Raw genomic sequence first — 17208 nt, forward strand, 5'->3', positions numbered from 1 at the left:
ATTGTTAGCGCTGCTGGACTTGAGTTTTATAAATACAAAGTAGTACTGCATGCGCTGATAAAATGATAGCATCTCCCTAAAAGACAGGGCCTTGAAACACAGCTATTTTTCTGTAGTTCCTTAATGTTGCTTGATTTTTATTCTATGCACGATCATACCACAACAATGACTCTTATGCATATTGATTCATTTGAATAACATGCGTATAGAGTTTAGAACTATCCATCACTCGGAATACTGGCAAACAAAGGCTGACCATTAGTAACATGAAGGGCTTCTCTCATTCCCTACTCTTCTTCCAAATGACAGCTGTCTTGAATTAGGGTTGCCAAAGTCGTTGAGCAATTTAGGGAAATCGTCAAAAGCAACATGGGTTGCCATACGTCCAGATTTCCTGGGAGCTTTTTGCGATTTCTGCCTGGACACTGCTTCCGACTGCAGTATTCCAGCTATGTCCAGGAAATTTTGGGCATATGGCACAACCCTATCTTGAATTCTATTTACTTACTTTTTTAAATCGTCAACATCAGCGTGGCCTTCTGGCAGGCTCGTAATCCCACGGCCATACGTAGTACCACCATGAAGATGAAATTGTAGATATGAAACATTAGGCTCATCTTCTGGACTTAGGAATTTTGCATGCAAACTGTACAATCTAATAAAGCTTCCAACCTTGAAATATATAAAACAGTTATTTCAGAAGGCAAAGCAAGACTCGTTGTTTTCATCTATAAAAGAGAGTTAAGGAAGATGATGCCGTGCAACTAGACCGCACTGTGCCAGAGACAACTTTTCTGAACACGTTGTCTCCTTTTTAGCATACAAATTGCTTTCAGAACTTTTTGTTCAAAACCAGCAAGTGAGTAAAATAAAATACCACATGAGTTTATATCGCACCACCCTTTAGAAAATAAACTCAGAATAGCTTACAAAAAAGAAATGTAAAATACATTAGCACACCATAAAACAGTTCAAATTACCGTATTTTTCGCCCTATAGGACGCAATTTTCCCCCTCCAAAAATGAAGGGAAAATCTGTGTGCATCCTATGGGGCGAATGCAGGCTTTCGCTGAAGCTTGGAGAGCGAGAGGGGTCGGTGCGCACCAACCCTTCTCGCTCTCCAGGCTTCAGGAAGCTATCAGCAAGCCTGGGGAGCCCGCGGGAGTTCCCGCAGGGCTCCCTAGGCTGCGGATAGCAGCCTGCCGCCCGGAGCGCTGGGCCCCGCACTTCGGGAAGATATCCGCAGCCTGCCGCCCAGAGCGCAGGGCGCGCTGAAGCAGAGTGTCCCACGCTTCGGGCAGATATCCTTTTCTCCTCTAAAAACTATGGTAGGTGTGTTTTTAATAGCTCGGGCTTCCCCCGCGGCTGGGGGGGGGGATACATTTTTTTTCTTTATTCCCCCCCCAAAAAAACAATTAGGTGCGTCCTATGGGCCGGTGTGTCCTATAGGGCGAAAAATACGGTACTAAAATTGATTTTGCATGCCAAAACCAGCAGCGGGATAAAACAACTCAGTATAAAAACAGGGGTGCACAGGGGTTCACCCCACAGTAGACTGTCGGTTAAACAAAATAAAAGCTCACCTAAAACTTAAAAGAGAAAGGACCAACCAAATCTCTATAGTTGTGAATAAGATTCACAGCCAGGGTGCAATAGAAAGGGCCCTGTCTTTTATGTATCAAGCAGCAGTCTGCTAATTTTTCATTCAACTTTCTTCTCTCAAGTCAGCTTCCAACAGTTCCTTTAGGAGCCCATGGTCCTCTAGTTGTTGTTGGACAAGCAAGGCCAATGGTCAGGGATGGTGTCTAGTAAACATTTATTTACTCGAAATTGCATCAATTAACTGGAGATGTTTATTTATTGTTGTGGTGGATTCTTAGTCACCTAAATAAAGGTTAATATCCCCCTTTTTCTTTTAGCACCATGCCAAGGGATCTCTCTCAAAGCTACTGCTGCTTCCTTTAACATCCATTAGATGGTGTTAATGTATCACAGACACTTCCTGCATTTCAGTGAGATCAGAATGCCCTGCCTCGCAGAGATAAAACTACATAAAAATTAGGATGCTTGGATTTTGAGTAACTGGCCTTTTTTACCCCAAAATCCTACTTTATGGACAATTCCTGCAGTTGAACAAAATAAATATCCTTAAAGGGTGATCTTTATAGCTACCGGGCAGGCCTTGAAAATGGAAGTTTGCAGCAATGTTATTAAAGCATATCTTATGGCAGCATAACTCAAAGAGAGAGGTTTGTCTCTATCAAACTCTATGTGTCTTGAGGCAAAGAACCATGCAATTAGTTCCATGTGCATAAGGGGATGCAAACTAAATGCAGCATTCCCCCTTGTGGCATGCAAACATCTCTAAAAGCCAAGGGGGATTTCATAAGCAGTTTGGCATAGGTTTCTGTAACTCAATAGGGCGAGGGAGGTTGAAGTCCTACTGGTGCATGGAAGTGGAGATAATCTCCCTGAAACTTTTGGGCAGGCATAGGCAAACTCCAGCCCTCCAGATGTTTGGGAGGGCCAGAGTTTGCCTATGCCTGCTCTTGAGCTTTGCAGGATAAGCTGCTGGAGCTGGAGCTCAGCAACATCTGATCATCCTCAGACAACAGGTCCTACAGTCAGGATGGGCACTGTAATTCAACAAAACTGGTGGTGGTAGGGGGCACCATTACCCTGGCAAAGTAATCTTCTGGACCCTAGCCTATAAAACTTCATTCATTCAAAGCATTTATATTGGACTCTTCAGCCAGAAAGGCTCCCCAAACAGCTTACACATCAATTTAACTGGTAACCACCAACTAGTGCAATCTAAAAAAGGGGGGAGAGAAGGGAAGATTAAATCAAGCAAACTTATGTTACCAGGTTCTCATATTAATCAACCGGGGTGGAAGCAGACTGCTCAAAGTTCTAAAACTAGGCCTGGTTGGGCCCTTGAGAAAAGGCTTGGCTGCTCTGCCCTCCTTGAGGGGTCTGCAGCAGGAGGTTGTTGCTCTTACAGGGTGGGGACTTGGCCTTCTGGAGCCTAACTGGAATCTGCTGGCCTGGCTTCTCTTTACTTTTTTCCAGGAGATGGATAAGTAATTGAAGAGCTTCTTTAATCACATCCAGCACTCCATTTTAATGCCTCCCCATTTTTAAATAGTAGAAGCCCCACAACATGAACTGCTTTTGAAGCTCCACTCAGTTTCGGAAGATACTTGCTGTGCAACATTGAGAATTCACGATTATGAAAGAATAATTGTTCAAACTATAAAATAATAGAATTATATTTTATTTCTAATAGAAATATATGTTTTGTATGTATCTTTTTTGCTATGTCTTGTTTAAGTCTAATTAAGCAAAGCTGATGCAATCAGATTAAAAAAAAAATATGTTCACAATCTCATAACATAGCCCAGCAAATGAGCAGAGGCTGTAGTCATGTAACAGTATGTGCAATATAAGAATTTTCCGTTGGAGGGCAGCATTGTATACTTCTGGTTTGTAAAGAGCAAATTCTAATCATGAGTCTGCATACACCCACCCACACAAAAGCAAGATAGTTTTATGTTTAAACTCCATATAAAAATTGGGTTGGATGCAAAGACAATAACCACCAGTGCTATTCCGCAAATGCTTGCCCAAATGCCAGGCAGAAGAGTTAGCTCAGGTTGTTACTACAGTTACATTAAGGGGGATGTCAAACAAAATTTGGCAGTGTGGAGTATACTTGGCAGGATCGCTGCTCCAGCCAGCCAGCCAGCCAGCAATGTTCTCTTTGGTTGAAGCCAAAAAGGGGGAACCCATGCACGCAAAACAGTTGAAGGACTGAGCGCACTCAGTGGGCATGGAATGGCCTCAGACCATTGCAGGGTGAGTGAGGAATGGATGCTTTAGTTGAGATTCCTGCCTTTCAGGAAGTTGGCCCAGATGGCCATTCCAACCCTATAATTCTATGATAATATTGTGCGAGCTTCACATTTAGAACCAGCAGGACACAGCTGAATTCCCATGGAGGTTGTCTGGTGCCTTCTCTCTCATTTTGTACTATCCCATGTCCCATGTTGCATTAGGGCCACGTCCCCACTGCAGCTATTTTGTGAGTGGAGCTGTCAGGGGTTCAGAAGGAGAGACACAGGAGGGGGAGCAAATGGAGAGTGAGGAGGAGGAGTACGAGGGGGGCGCAGGCAGTGACAGTGGCCAGAGTTATTCCACAAGCCTCTCTAGCGAATCGGAGGACTCACAGAAGGGAGCGCCGGTGGCCAGAGCAAGGGAGATTCCAAGGGAGAAACCTCAAGAGGGAGGGGCCAGCGGGGAGTCCCTGAACAGCAGCTGGAGATCAGGGCCAGCGTCTCCACCAGAGCGCAGTGGGGAGGGGGAGTCCCAGGAGTCGGGACCAGTGTCCTCACCACCAGAGGGAGGAGAGGAGTCAGGTTTGGCAACACCCACATCAGGAAGCGGGGAAACGGTCAGAAGGAAAGTCACCGGCTGGGCGCGCGCGCCAAGTTCAAATGTACAGGAGCGCGGCACAGCGGGGAGCCCGGGAAGGGAGCCAGGTCCTAAAGCCCGCCGGAGGGAGGGGCAAGACTCAGGAGGCTCCGCGTCAGAGGAGTCCAGGAAGGAGGGAACCCCAGAGGGCAGAAGGACCCAACGCAGGAAAGAGCAGCGCAAGAGGTGGAGCCGGGCTAGAATCTTAAACTGGTGTGGGTGGAGCAGTGAGTCAGAGGGGACTTAGCCGGTCTAGCGTTAAGACGTGGGTCTGCGCGCCCAGAGCTTGGAAATGGAAACTAAACTTCAATAAAGACTTTTGTATATAATATCCACTGGGCGTTGGTCCTCTGTGAGCTGGGACCTAGCGGCAGTCCTGACAGGAGCCCACAACATTTTCTGAAAATTCAAAATGGCCCTGCTGGTCCAAAAATACTGGAGAGGTCTTCCAGATGTAATGGACCACAAATCTAATCACCTTTGACTACTGGCCTTGCTGTCTGGGATGGGACTGGGAAGGTGTTGGCTACAAGCGGCCTTTACCAATGATACATAAATACTAATGTCTGTATACAGCATGAGCATATGCTGAAGCATGGTCTACAAATACTAAAACAAATAAGTATTATTCTGGTGCACAGCACATCCAGGTGCCATGCAACACGAGGCTGGGAAACATACAAGACCTGAAATGTAAATATAGCCATCAATACCACTAACCTATTTTCATCAGTAGCAAATAAAAAGCAGCAACATAATTTACCATTCAAGTAGCATGCAATTTAGTGAAATTAAAGTTTTGTATTGCATTCAAGGGGAAAAATATGCAGTGTTTTAAGACAAACTGCTGTTGGCAGGAACACAGCGATATAAATTTCACACTGTGCTGTTATTAAGTGAAACATAATGTACTTCCACCACCCAGTTTCCCCATGTTTTCTGCTTCTTATGTGCCTTCACACTGAGCACCAAGTTTTCAAATATGTATAATTTAAAAATAAAATTAAACATGTCATTTTCATACAGACGTTGCTATTGTCTTTGTGGCAGCAAGAAAGCACAAAGCAGATTTATACGTTAAACCACCATTTCCAAACTCCAGCTGTTACTGCAAAAATGAACATGATGCTATTGAGTAGAGTCACCTGCCATTTGACCAACAATTTACACAGCAACTCAATCCTGAAGAAATTTCAAATGCAGAAAAGAGGTTAAAAACCACCCCTATGGCTGTGGCCTTTGTTCAGGAAAACAGTTTAACATGTATATTCCAGTTTGGAAAAGCAACACAAAAGTATGACAGAGGCTTGCTACCATGCAAGAACCATGTCCCATTCCCAGAAGAAGCAGAAAAGGCTGGAGGGAGCAGAAACACTGCTTCCTGCTAAATGAAGCAATAAGTAAGACGTCTGGCATAAGCAATTGGTATAGCTCACTGGTGCTGATGCACACATCCTGTACTGAACATTAGATTCTGGCACTGGAAAGGGAAGTAAAGTAAGACCTTGGTTCTTGAACTTAATCTGTTCTGGACGTCCATTTGACTCCTGAAACCGTTCGAAAACAAAGGTGCGGCTTCCAATTGGCTGCAGGAGCTTCCTGCATTCAAGTGGAAGCTGCGTCAGATGTTCAGCTTCTGAAAAACGTTTGCAAACCAGAACACTTACTTCCAGGTTTGTGGCATTCGGCAACTAAGCCGTTCAACAACCAAGGTATTACTGTACTGAGCTTGGCAGCTGCAAATGTTTGCTATCTTTATGCCCGCCTGCCCCACTATGAAAATTCTAGTGCTGCTTTTACGAAAAGGTTTAAAAACCCAAATGGCACAAATTGAAAGAAAGAAATACAAGATAAAGCTGTTTTAGATTTAAAACAAACTCAAGAACAGGGCTGAAACGCTGCAGTAACACCTGGGCCATGTTTGAATTTTGGTCATTTAAAGTTTATGATTTTTCTATTTCCTTCTGAGGAAACTAAATAGTTCAGTGAAATGAGGTTTGTAGCCAGCATCCCGTTAAAGTTTTGTTCTATTTTAGGTTCTAATTTTTTCCTTAAGCTTTTTGATTTTTATCATTTAGTTGATTTCCACAAGATAATATTTCTAGTCGATTACTTCTCGTTTCAGGGATTTTCACGGTATTTCATTTGTTTTGTGCAATTTCTCAATTCCGTGACAGTCTTTTTTCTATTGATTATTATTCGCCTGCCCACTATGGCTTGAGCCCTGTTCCCTAACAGTGACATTGTGTCGGGGCCCTGAGGAGTTGCAGACAAATGGAAAAGGCAGCGCTGCAGCCCTCTGGCTCTTTTCAGCAACGGGCTCTAAAGTTCTTGCATGCTCCTGCCCAGTAACCCTAATGGGGTGATGCAGTTGCCAAGTTGATGCCAGGGGATATTTTGGCAAGGTGGCACTGCCAGAGCCTACTGGGGCAGCTTGCCTAAGGCCCTGGGAGAAGAGAGAACAGAGAAAGGAAGCAAACGGCTTTTCTTTGGGCTGTATAATTTCTATCCCTTCCAGCGTTCTCTGTCCATGTTTGGAATTATTACTGTAGTAATGATAATAATAATAATAGAATTTATATACCACCTGTCAGGGAACTGACATCGGAGCCAGTAGTGGAGACAAGGCTCCCAAGCGATGCCGGAGAAGGGCCCAGCAGGGAGAGAGGGAACTCATCGACTGGGAAAGGAAATCAGCATAACACCAGGGATAAAGGGGGGCAGATGGGGGAATCGGCAAGGGGGCTCCAGGACTCTTCGCTGGAGACCAGCGGGAAGAGCACAGGTCCTCCGCTACCCACACCCACCCTGCGCAGAAGACTTCTGCGCAGGGAAAGTAGGCATAGACTTGGCGTCAAAGAACTTCTTTGCTGGAAGAAGTTCAAGAAACGCCCACTGACGGATTCTGCTAGTGACTGAAACAGCCACGGAGTGAAGGGCTGTCCAGCCAGGAAAAGGTTTAACCAGGCAACCTAGCCAGGAGTGGCGGCAACTTACGCACGAGCAACCCCATATAATCATTACACCGCCCTATACCTGTAGGTCTCGGGGAATTCTTAATACAGAGCTCTGACATGGTGAGCACAATGTATAATGAGAAGCATCTTATCATTAAGTTGTAAGGAAAGTCTGTACATAGGAAGTATTTATATAGAACAACCAGTTGGGGGGCCCATTCAAATATCAATAAAAGACTTCTGTGGCTCATCCAACAACTGAATCAAAGGGGACCTCATGCAAGTGAGACTGGGCCTTCAAGGCGCCCTCTCACAGGCAATTCTAACTAACAGAGGTGTCAAACAAGGATGTATACTGGCACCCTTCCAATTTAATTACTATATAAATAATCCCTGATATTGCATCCCCTCCTTTTTTGCCCCCACCCTTGGGAATCGTAAAGTGCCAAATCTGTTCTACGCCGACGACTTAAGTTTTGTTATCTAAGAACAAAATCATATTTAAAAGGATGCTGGTTAAATTTGGACAGTTGTGCAAAAAAGAGCATCTACTAAAAATTTAACTATGATAAAACCAAGGTCACTGTATTTGGCAAGAGGACTACCAAGTCCAGGTGAACTCTAGACGGTCACACCCTAGAACAAGTACCCAGATTTAAATATCTAGGATTACTTATCGATGAGAAGTTATCATGGAAACCACATCTTGAAGCAATTAAGCTAATATCTGGTCATTCTACTGGGCAGCTATATAGGTTCTTCCATTCAAATGACGGGCAGCTAATCAACCCAGCTATTAAGAGCTTTGTCTCTAAAATCATAGCCCAAATGCTCTACGGGGCTGAGATATGGGGAACTGGTGTTAAATCTGAAATAGAAATCCCACAAAATAAATTTATGAGGCAGTTTTGGGGGCTTCCCTGTGGGACACCAGCAGCCCACCTCAGAGCCAAGTTGGGCCTCCTCTCTGTTGCATCCAGAATTGATCTAGCCTGTTTGACATACTGGCGCAGGCTAAATACAGCCAGAATTGATCTAGCCTATTTGACATACTGGCGCAGGCTAGATGCCTTCGAGGAGTATACTAAGCTCTGCAGGTTAGAGCAACTAAGGACAGGGGGCTGAGCACAAAATTGCCAAGATACACTTCAGCAACGTTAGTTAAAACTGTTCTCATTCCTCGAAAATTATCAATATTGCAAAGCCACTTAAGAAATGGTGGACTGCACATTCAAACAGTTATTAATGGCAGTTTTAATGAGCAATAGGCTTTTAAAGAGTATAAAAATATTGCTTATAATGGGGACTACAAATTAAACTATGTTTTATCTCATTTACAAGAAATAATTTAAAGTCACGGAAGACATTTCGCATATGTTCACAACTGCATGATACCACAATATCTGGAATAAAGCTGCTTAATTAGGACACCACTTATATGTGGCATATTAAAGCAATTAGTCTTTTGTGGGCGGGGGGTGGGTTAGAAGGTTTGACTTACTAGGAGGATTAAACAAGCTAAAAGTACACAATTTAAATAAATACAGAGCTGGGTAGCTAGCTTCTGGTAAGATCACACACATAACGTAAAGCACTGCTGAGGACTTACCTTCAGTGATTTTGCCAACTGCACATGATTATCGTAAACGACAACATCCACTATCAGGTTTCTTAGTCGATGAATGAGAACACTGTCACCTTCAAGGTCACCTTCTGTAACAACCACCTTCCAATACGAAAAGGGACATTTTGTGCCATCCCATACCTGATATGAAACAAAATTCATTCTCCTTTTAAAACTGGAACGTTTGTGTTATTTCTTTTTTGTTTTGTTTATCTGTTTTCTTTGTTTGGTTATTGAAAATTAATAAAAAGAATTTTAAAAAAAACTGGAACTTTTTTATTTTTACAGATTAAGGCTGCAATTCTAAGAACATTTGCTTTAAAAGGGTCGACCAAAGCCAACTGAGTTCACTTTGAACTAACTGTGCTTAGAATCACAAAATTGTGGAGAAGTAGGTTTTATTGACCCTTCTGATCTCACTATCTTTTGTGAACGTCATGAGGAGCTTTGAGATTCTGGCTTCACCAAATCTCACCCCAACTCACTGTGATGAGGGTTGAAACAGTGTTGGCGACAGGGTGGAATCAGAGAAGGCTGCTGGCGTGTCTAAAAATGCTGGTGCAAGACTGGCCCCAAAAGATACATCTGGCAATTTCCTGGTTTTTCTGGACCAAAATTACACAAAGACTTGGCTCACTAATTGATCATTTTTCTTTAGTTTGAAAGTGAAATATAAATGGTTTTAAATAATGAATGAATCACCTATGCAAGTAGCATTTCTCAAAATGTGACAAGCTCCTAAAATATTAATATTCCTGGGAAACCCAGCCAGATGAGTGGGGTATAAATAAAATAACAACAACAACAAAAATAATTGCTATTATTGCTATTGTAACATTCCTCATACAATAAATACATTTTTGGGAAAGACTGGCTTTATGTAATCCCCTTACAACAATCTGGATCTTCTGAGTCATAAAGTCATGAAGACCAACAATCCAAATAATGGACATCATCTGGTTATGATACCACACTTGATCTTAGCCAAAAGGCAAAGAAACAGTGTCACGATGTGAACATTCTGCGCAATCAAAAAGATGCATGTATGTGCTGTCTGTGAACACAGGCCTTAAGTGTTCCCTTCCATGCGTGTGTGGGAAATCTCCCTATTTTCAACTTCTGACTGAAGGCCCTTGTGTGGTTCCAGAGGGTCTTATTTCTAGGTTACAAGATGATTGTACAGGAAAGAATTTTGGTGGCGAGAACTTGCAGTGAACACATGGAAGGAAACACTTGGCCCTTAAGATCTCACCTTGAAAATGAAGCCAAAGAGATAACTAGAACATGCATAATATATACACAGAAAGGACCTGCAAAATATTTTTTCAACCATTTTTTTTATCTTGCTAGTGATAATTCCAGTTTTTAATAAGTTGCATTTTCAAAGGGAAGGGAAGGTCATCTCCTACCTAAGCATTACAATATTTCAATTTACCAGTTCAAACAAAGTGTGATAGGACTATCCAGCACTGTGATGCGACCAGACACAAGGAAAAATAAGCTTTTAATCACATTACCTTCAGTTTGTTTGTGAAGTAAAAATTAACTAATCGGGTTTCATGGGTTTCTCTGTCCCCCTGCCTCCAAAATTATTACCTCTTTTTAGATAACTGTATTTTCTGCTGTTTGTTCCTATGAATTTATTTACTTTAAAAAGTACATAAACCCCAGCAGTTAATAAATCCCTGGCAGCACCTTGTTTGATTTCCCCCCATATTCATTGGAATGGTCATTTGTGAAATTCAGAATAAAAATATCCATTGACACAAATGTAATAGCACCCTAATAATCTAATCAATAGTAATCATTCTGCAAGGCAAAATTTTGGCCTCCCCTCCTCTGTACTTTACAACTTTTGGTTTGAAGAGCCAAGCGCTGGATTCCTTTTTTAATTTATCTTTTACAGTGGTACCTCTAGTTGCGGACACGATCCATTCTGGGATGCCATTTGCACCCCGAAAAGTCCGCAACCAGAGCAGTGCGAAGTGTGATAGAACACTTCTGCGCATGCGCGAACCGCACAAAACGCTTCTGCGCATGCGCAAACCGCACAAAACGCTTCTGCGCATGCAGCAAAACCCAGAAGTAAACATTTCCGGGTTTGCCGTGTTCTTAACCCAAAAAAACGCAACATGAAGCATTCGTAAGAAGAGGTGTGACTGTACTGAAATTTTCAAATGTATGGGTGAATGCCCAAATAATGAGGCTATCACCACTGAAATTTCTGCATGTGTCTGGTTAATGTTCCAAAATACAGAAACAGAGCACTGAATGTGGTCATTCACCCACAGTGTAGAATGCATCTGATGTTTTGTGGCATCTCATGGGAAAACTACATGTTACACCAGTCAGGTGGCCTTCAAGTGCAATTTTAATTGCATGATCCAGTCTGCACTGGAAGACAAAGGGTTATTCCTATGTACCTCTCCTTACACCAGGGTTTCAATCTGGATCAATGCTTGCCTGCCCTACAAAATATTTGAAGAAGGGGGTGGTGGATGGGAGAACGAATTGTTCTGCTCAAAAATTTCACACGTTAAGCTAAGGGAGAGTGGTAGCTCAGTGGCAGAGCACATGTGTTCCCTGCAGATCTCAGGTTCAATTCCTACCATCTCCTTGCAGCACCAGGTAGGAGTCCTTACTGAAAACCTGGAGAGCTGCTGCCAGTCAGTGCAAACAAATACTACAGCTTCTTATAAAAAGGTAAAGGGACCCCTGACTATTAGGTCCAGTCGTGACTGACTCTGGGGTTGCAGCGCTCATCTCGCTTTATTGGCCGAGGGAGCCGGCGTACAGCTTCCGGGTCATGTGGCCAGCATGACCAAGCCGCTTCTGGCGAACCAGAGCAGTGCACGGAAACGCCGTTTACCTTCCCGCCAGAGCGGTACCTATTTATCTACTTGCACTTTGATGTGCTTTCGAACTGCTAGGTTGGCAGAAGCAGGGACTGAGCAAGAGGAGCTCACCCCTTCGTGGGCATTCGAACCGCCGACCTTCTGATCAGCAAGTCCTAGGCTCAGTAGTTTAACCCACAGCGCCACCTTATTTGTGTGTAAAGCATGGCTCGCTGAACTATTCCTCTTATGGTAGGGTTTGGGGAACCTTTTCTCAGTCCAAGGGTTGTATAAGAAACTGGCCATCTTTCAGCTATTTTTGACAGGTAGTTAGGGGCTGCCCGCTTGTCCATCATGTGATGTCATTAGGCTGTCAGGCGATACCTTCAAAAGGGGTTGCTTTCAAAGCCAATCAGCTGACTTGCACTAAAGCAAGGCCCTATGAAGTTGTCTGTTTGCAGGTGAGGTTGGGATTCCAGGCCAAATTAGGCCTACAAGACAGAGGTTCACCACCATTTTCTTAGGGGCCAAGGATACGCCCCTCTCTAGAGGTCAGCTGAATCTCCATGCTCTTTCCCTTATTCCCTCTGCTCCTTGCCAAACATACCCAGGACAGTTTGAAGGCATGAACTTGAAAGTAAAATGTGCAAAAACCAGCAGATACATATAAATTTCCCATACCAATCTAACGACAGAGTTTCAATGTCAAGATTCGAATATAGCAGCTCTAGGAGTAGAAAGTAAGTATTGTTTGATTCTTGGCAGTGCTGCTAAGAAGGGAGAAAACTTACTGTGCATTAGTTATAACATACTGCCTTTATACTAACATGAAAGAACTTTTGAATTAACACATTTTTGGGGGAGCGAGGAAAGCAGCGAACCTTGAGAAGGTAGGAAGATCCGTCGAGTTTTGCTTTTCCTAGAAGCTGGCAAGTGAGATCAAAATACATAGGCGGCTGGATGTCAGACAATTTTGCTACGACTGCAGAGTTTAAAAGATTAGATGCCACCCAAATGCGCAAGTCTTCTATTGTTTTTCTGTCTTCATCTGTAAATGTGAATAATTTGCTGGACGTTCGAGGAACCACTGGTGTTCCTACAGTGCCATCAAAGGTAAGTGCTGCAAATCCACTGCTGCTAATCCCTTGCAACTGCCCGCTGAACTCTTTGATCTAGGCGACAAGAACAAAAAGGCAACGCCGTAAGGAAAAATAAAAGTGTACTGCTTTTTGAACTCAGCGGGGGAAAAGCAAATATGTAGGATGATTATCACATGCATTTGAACTAATTATCGCAAATTACAAGATGAAAGACATGTACCGGCTTAGAAAGCAACAAACGCCAGTCCATCCATCTTTGAACACATTGTTTTGTATTTGAAAAGCATGTATTTGAAAAGTCTGACTCTCAACGTTCAAGATATGAGCTCGGCAAAGCGCTCCGCTGCCCAACATTCTTGGGGTGCACCAAGTCGAATCCAACCCATGCAAACCGGAGGTTAGTCCCAAACGGGCGGGGGCATAGGTAGTGCTGTGGTCTAAACCACTGAGCCTCTTGGGCTTTCAGATCAGAAGGTCGGCGGTTTGAATTCCCGTGATGGAGTGAGCTCCCATTGCTCTGCCCCAGCTCCTGCAAACCTAGCAGTTCAAAAGCACACCAGTGCAAGTAGAGAAATAGGTACCACTGTGGAGGAAAGGTAAACAGCATTTCCATGCAGTCTGGCTTCCATCACGGTGTTCTGTTGTGCCAGAAGTGGTTTAGTCCTGCTGGCCACATGACCCAGAAAGCTGTCTGTGGACAAACACCGGCTCCCTCAGCCTGAAAGCAAGATGTGTGCCGCAACCCCATAGTCACCTTTGACTGAACTTAACATTTACTTTTTTACCTAGTCCCAACCTTAATTTGAACGTATGTAATTCTAATGAAGGGACGCGGGTGGCACTGTGGGTTAAACCACAGAGCCTAGGACTTGCCAATCAGAAGGTCAGCAGTTCGAATCCCCACAACGGGGTGAGCTCCCGTTGCTTGGTCCCTGCTCCTGCCAACCTAGCAGTTCGAAAGCACGTCAAAGTGCAAGTAGATAAATAGGTACCGCTCCGGCGGGGAGGTAAACGGCGTTTCCGTGTGCTGCTCTGGTTCGCCAGAAGCGGCTTGGTCATGCTGGCCACATGACCCGGCAGCTGTACGCCGGCTCCCTCGGCTAATAAAGCAAGATGAGTGCCACAACCCCAGAGTCGGTCATGACTGAACCTAATGGTCAAGGGTCCCTTTACCTTTTAACTCTATTGAAAACACTGCTAACTTTTTTGGTGTGAACTTGTTGCAGTTTATTCAAGCTTCAAATGCATGCTAATGAGTATTTTATGAAGGTCATTTGCTGGATAGTACAGAATGGTTGGTGAGCTGGTCCCAAGTAAATGTGTGTCTATTACTAGGGGTGTCTAAGCTTAAGAAGGCTGACATTCCTGACTCAAACATGACCACTCTAATAAACAAATGATCAGAATATTTTAATTTTTCAAAAAAAAAGTATCAAAGATGATATTCAAAGAAACATAGCAGTTTTAAAATTAATTAACTTCTAGGTAAAGTAAACTAGGTAAACTCTCTCCCTTACTCCCAATCTCTGACATAGTTAAAAAAAGAAAACAAAAAGCAGCTTCTCTAACAAATATTGTGAAGCTGTGATAAATGGGTAGCTTCTGATTCTTCAGCTGACTTCAGCAATATATTCCATTACTGCTCAGGAGTGTATACTGACCAAGAAAAAGCAAAGTCTTGTTTCATAAGCTTTATGTATTTATTTGCAATAATAAGATCTGAAATAAATTGCCCCCTTTTGCTGCCTCCTGGTTCAAACTGACTCTCTAGACACGTGTGTAGAGCTACATCTCTTCTCCTCTCAAGACGCCTGTCAAAACCCACTCAGAGTTTGCACAATTCCCTTACTGTAATTTTCTTTCCTGCCATCCCTACCCAAAGAAGCCCAGTGCCCTACTGAAATTAATAAGCATGACAGGGGAAGGTCATAGCTCAGCAAAAGAGCATCAGCCTTGCATGTAGACGGTCCCAATTTTTTTTTTCTTTATTAAATTTGTATACTGCCCTTCATCCATAGTTCTCAGGGTGGTTCACAGCATAGAATACAATATAAAGAACAGAAAATACATAATAAAACAAGAACAAGACAAAACAATACCCCTCCAACACATTTAAGAGGGTAGTGGATGTTAAGTTTTTGCCTGGCACCTAAATATGTATAATGAAAGTGCCAGCCAAATTTCAGGGAGAGCATTCCACAAATGGGGAGCCACTGTAGAAAAGGCCAGTTCTTGTGTTGCCATTCTCAGGATCTCCTGTGGAGGAGGCACACGAAGAAGGACCTCAGTGGATAATTGCAAGGTCCAGATCAGTTCCTATGGAGAGCAGTGGTCCTTGAGGTATTGCAGTCCTGAGCCATCTAAGGCTTCATAGTTCAGAACCAGCACTTTGAATTGGGCCCGGGAACTAATTAGCAGCCAGTGCAGTTGAGCCAGGAACAGTGTATACCGTCTTGTCCTGGCGAGCAATGTCGTTGCTGAATTCTGCACTGGCTGAAGTTTCCGAACTGTCTTCAGAGGCAGCCCTACGTATAATGCATTGCAGTAATCTAACCTAGCGGTTGGGACACGGGTGGCGCCGTGGGTTAGGACTTGCCGATCAGAAGGTATAGGACACAGAGTCTAGGACTTGCCGATCAGAAGGTCGGCGGTTCGAATCCCCACGACGGGGTGAGCTCCCATTGCTCGGTCCCTGCTCCTGCCAACCTAGCAGTTCGAAAGCACGTCAAAGTGAAAGCAGATAAATAGGTACCGCTCTGGCGGGAAAGTAAACAGCGTTTCCGTGCACTGCTCTGGTTCGCCAGAAGTGGCTTAGTCATGCTGGCCACATGACCCGGAAGCTGTCTGCAGACAAACGCCAGCTCCCTCGGCCTATAGAGCAAGATGAGCGCGCAACCCCAGAGTCGTCTGCGACTGGACCTAATGGTCAGGGGTCCCTTTACCTTTACCCTAGCGGTTACTGCGGCACAGATGGCAGACAATCTCTGGCATCTTCAGCTTGGGCTGGGAGAGACCCTGTCTGAAACTTTGGAGAGCTACTGCTAGTCAGTGCAGAGCAAGATGGACCAATGGTCACACTGGCAATCCCTAGCCTAATAAGCTCTTGTTCCCGAACCCCCCCCACACACACTGCACATAAGAAATCACTGCAGCAAATTTGCAGTGGCAAAATACTGACTCATGTATCAAGGTAAAGCAACCTGGAGCAGAATTAAACCCATAAGGTAAAATTTACTTCTGGGGTATAATAGACGCCCTGCAGTGCTTTGTGATTTATTTGTTTTTGTTTTGATATAGCAGCAAAAAACACACAACCCCCCCCCCCCACAAAACTACTGTGGTGCTTTTAAAGTGGAATATCCACACACAAATACTAAAACTTAATTTATTATACAGGTGAAAATGCTAAGTTATATTTTGAGAAGTTGATGGGGCCAGAACAGAACCCTGTTAGCTTTGAAAGAGAAATAATTATAGGTTCAGAGAGCACAGTTTCCCTAAGGCTAGCAAGGTCAGAGCTGAGGCAATATTTTAACCAAGGACTTTGGAGCTTGCAATTTTTGCCGCTAAAGGATGCCACCTCAGTTACATGTGCCTTATGAACGTAACAGAAAGAAACCTAGCTCAGGGATTTGCATGCAAAAGGTCCCAGCTCCAGGTAGGGTTGGAAGAGATTTTGGTCTGAGACCATGGGAAACTGTTGCCAGTGTAGACCCTATTGAGCAAGCTGGGCCAATGGTCTACCAATCTATGGTGCTACTGTTAAGCATTTTACAGAATTTACTGACACGAAGGGCCAACTCATGCAGTCAAACCCACAACCAAGCCAGCACAGCTAATACAGTTGTACCTTGGTTGCCAAAAGCCTTGGAAGTCGTACGTTTCAGCTCCCGAATGACAGAAAACCGGAAGGGAGTGTTCCAGTTTTTGAACTATTTTTCGGAGGTCGAACATCTGGCATGGCTTCTGCAGCCAATCAGAAGCTGCGTCTTGGTTTCTGAACAGTTCCGGAAGTCGAACGGACTCCCAGAATGCATTCTGTTCAAGAACCAAGGTACGACTGTATAGACTTAAAAAAAAATACAAGACATTCAGAAGTATATGTACTAAAGACAAAGTAAACCTTTTATTTTTCATTGCAAGAAGAATGTTCTGAATCCAAGAAAATGAAACTTTCTCAATAGATTGGGATTAACATATATAAAGCTATACATTTAAA

The 17208-nt window shown here is 43.7% G+C and overlaps 1 protein-coding gene across 4 annotated transcripts in view; it reads right to left on the minus strand.

Moving 5' to 3' along the window:
• The window catches only part of POT1 (protection of telomeres 1), a 70209-nt gene that overhangs the window by 17621 nt on the left and 35380 nt on the right, over nt 1-17208 (minus strand). For all 4 annotated transcript variants that reach the window (XM_083699179.1, XM_083699180.1, XM_083699181.1 and 1 more), the window contains 3 exons: nt 12771-13061; nt 9041-9196; nt 509-672 (listed from right to left, as the gene is read on the minus strand). In XM_083699179.1, coding sequence (XP_083555305.1) covers nt 509-672; nt 9041-9196; nt 12771-13061 — 611 coding nt within the window. The remainder of the gene's footprint in view (nt 1-508; nt 673-9040; nt 9197-12770; nt 13062-17208) is intronic.

This window comes from Podarcis gaigeae (genome assembly GCF_964106915.1).
Source record: "Podarcis gaigeae genome assembly, chromosome: 10".
In the NCBI taxonomy this organism is placed as follows: domain Eukaryota; kingdom Metazoa; phylum Chordata; class Lepidosauria; order Squamata; family Lacertidae; genus Podarcis; species Podarcis gaigeae.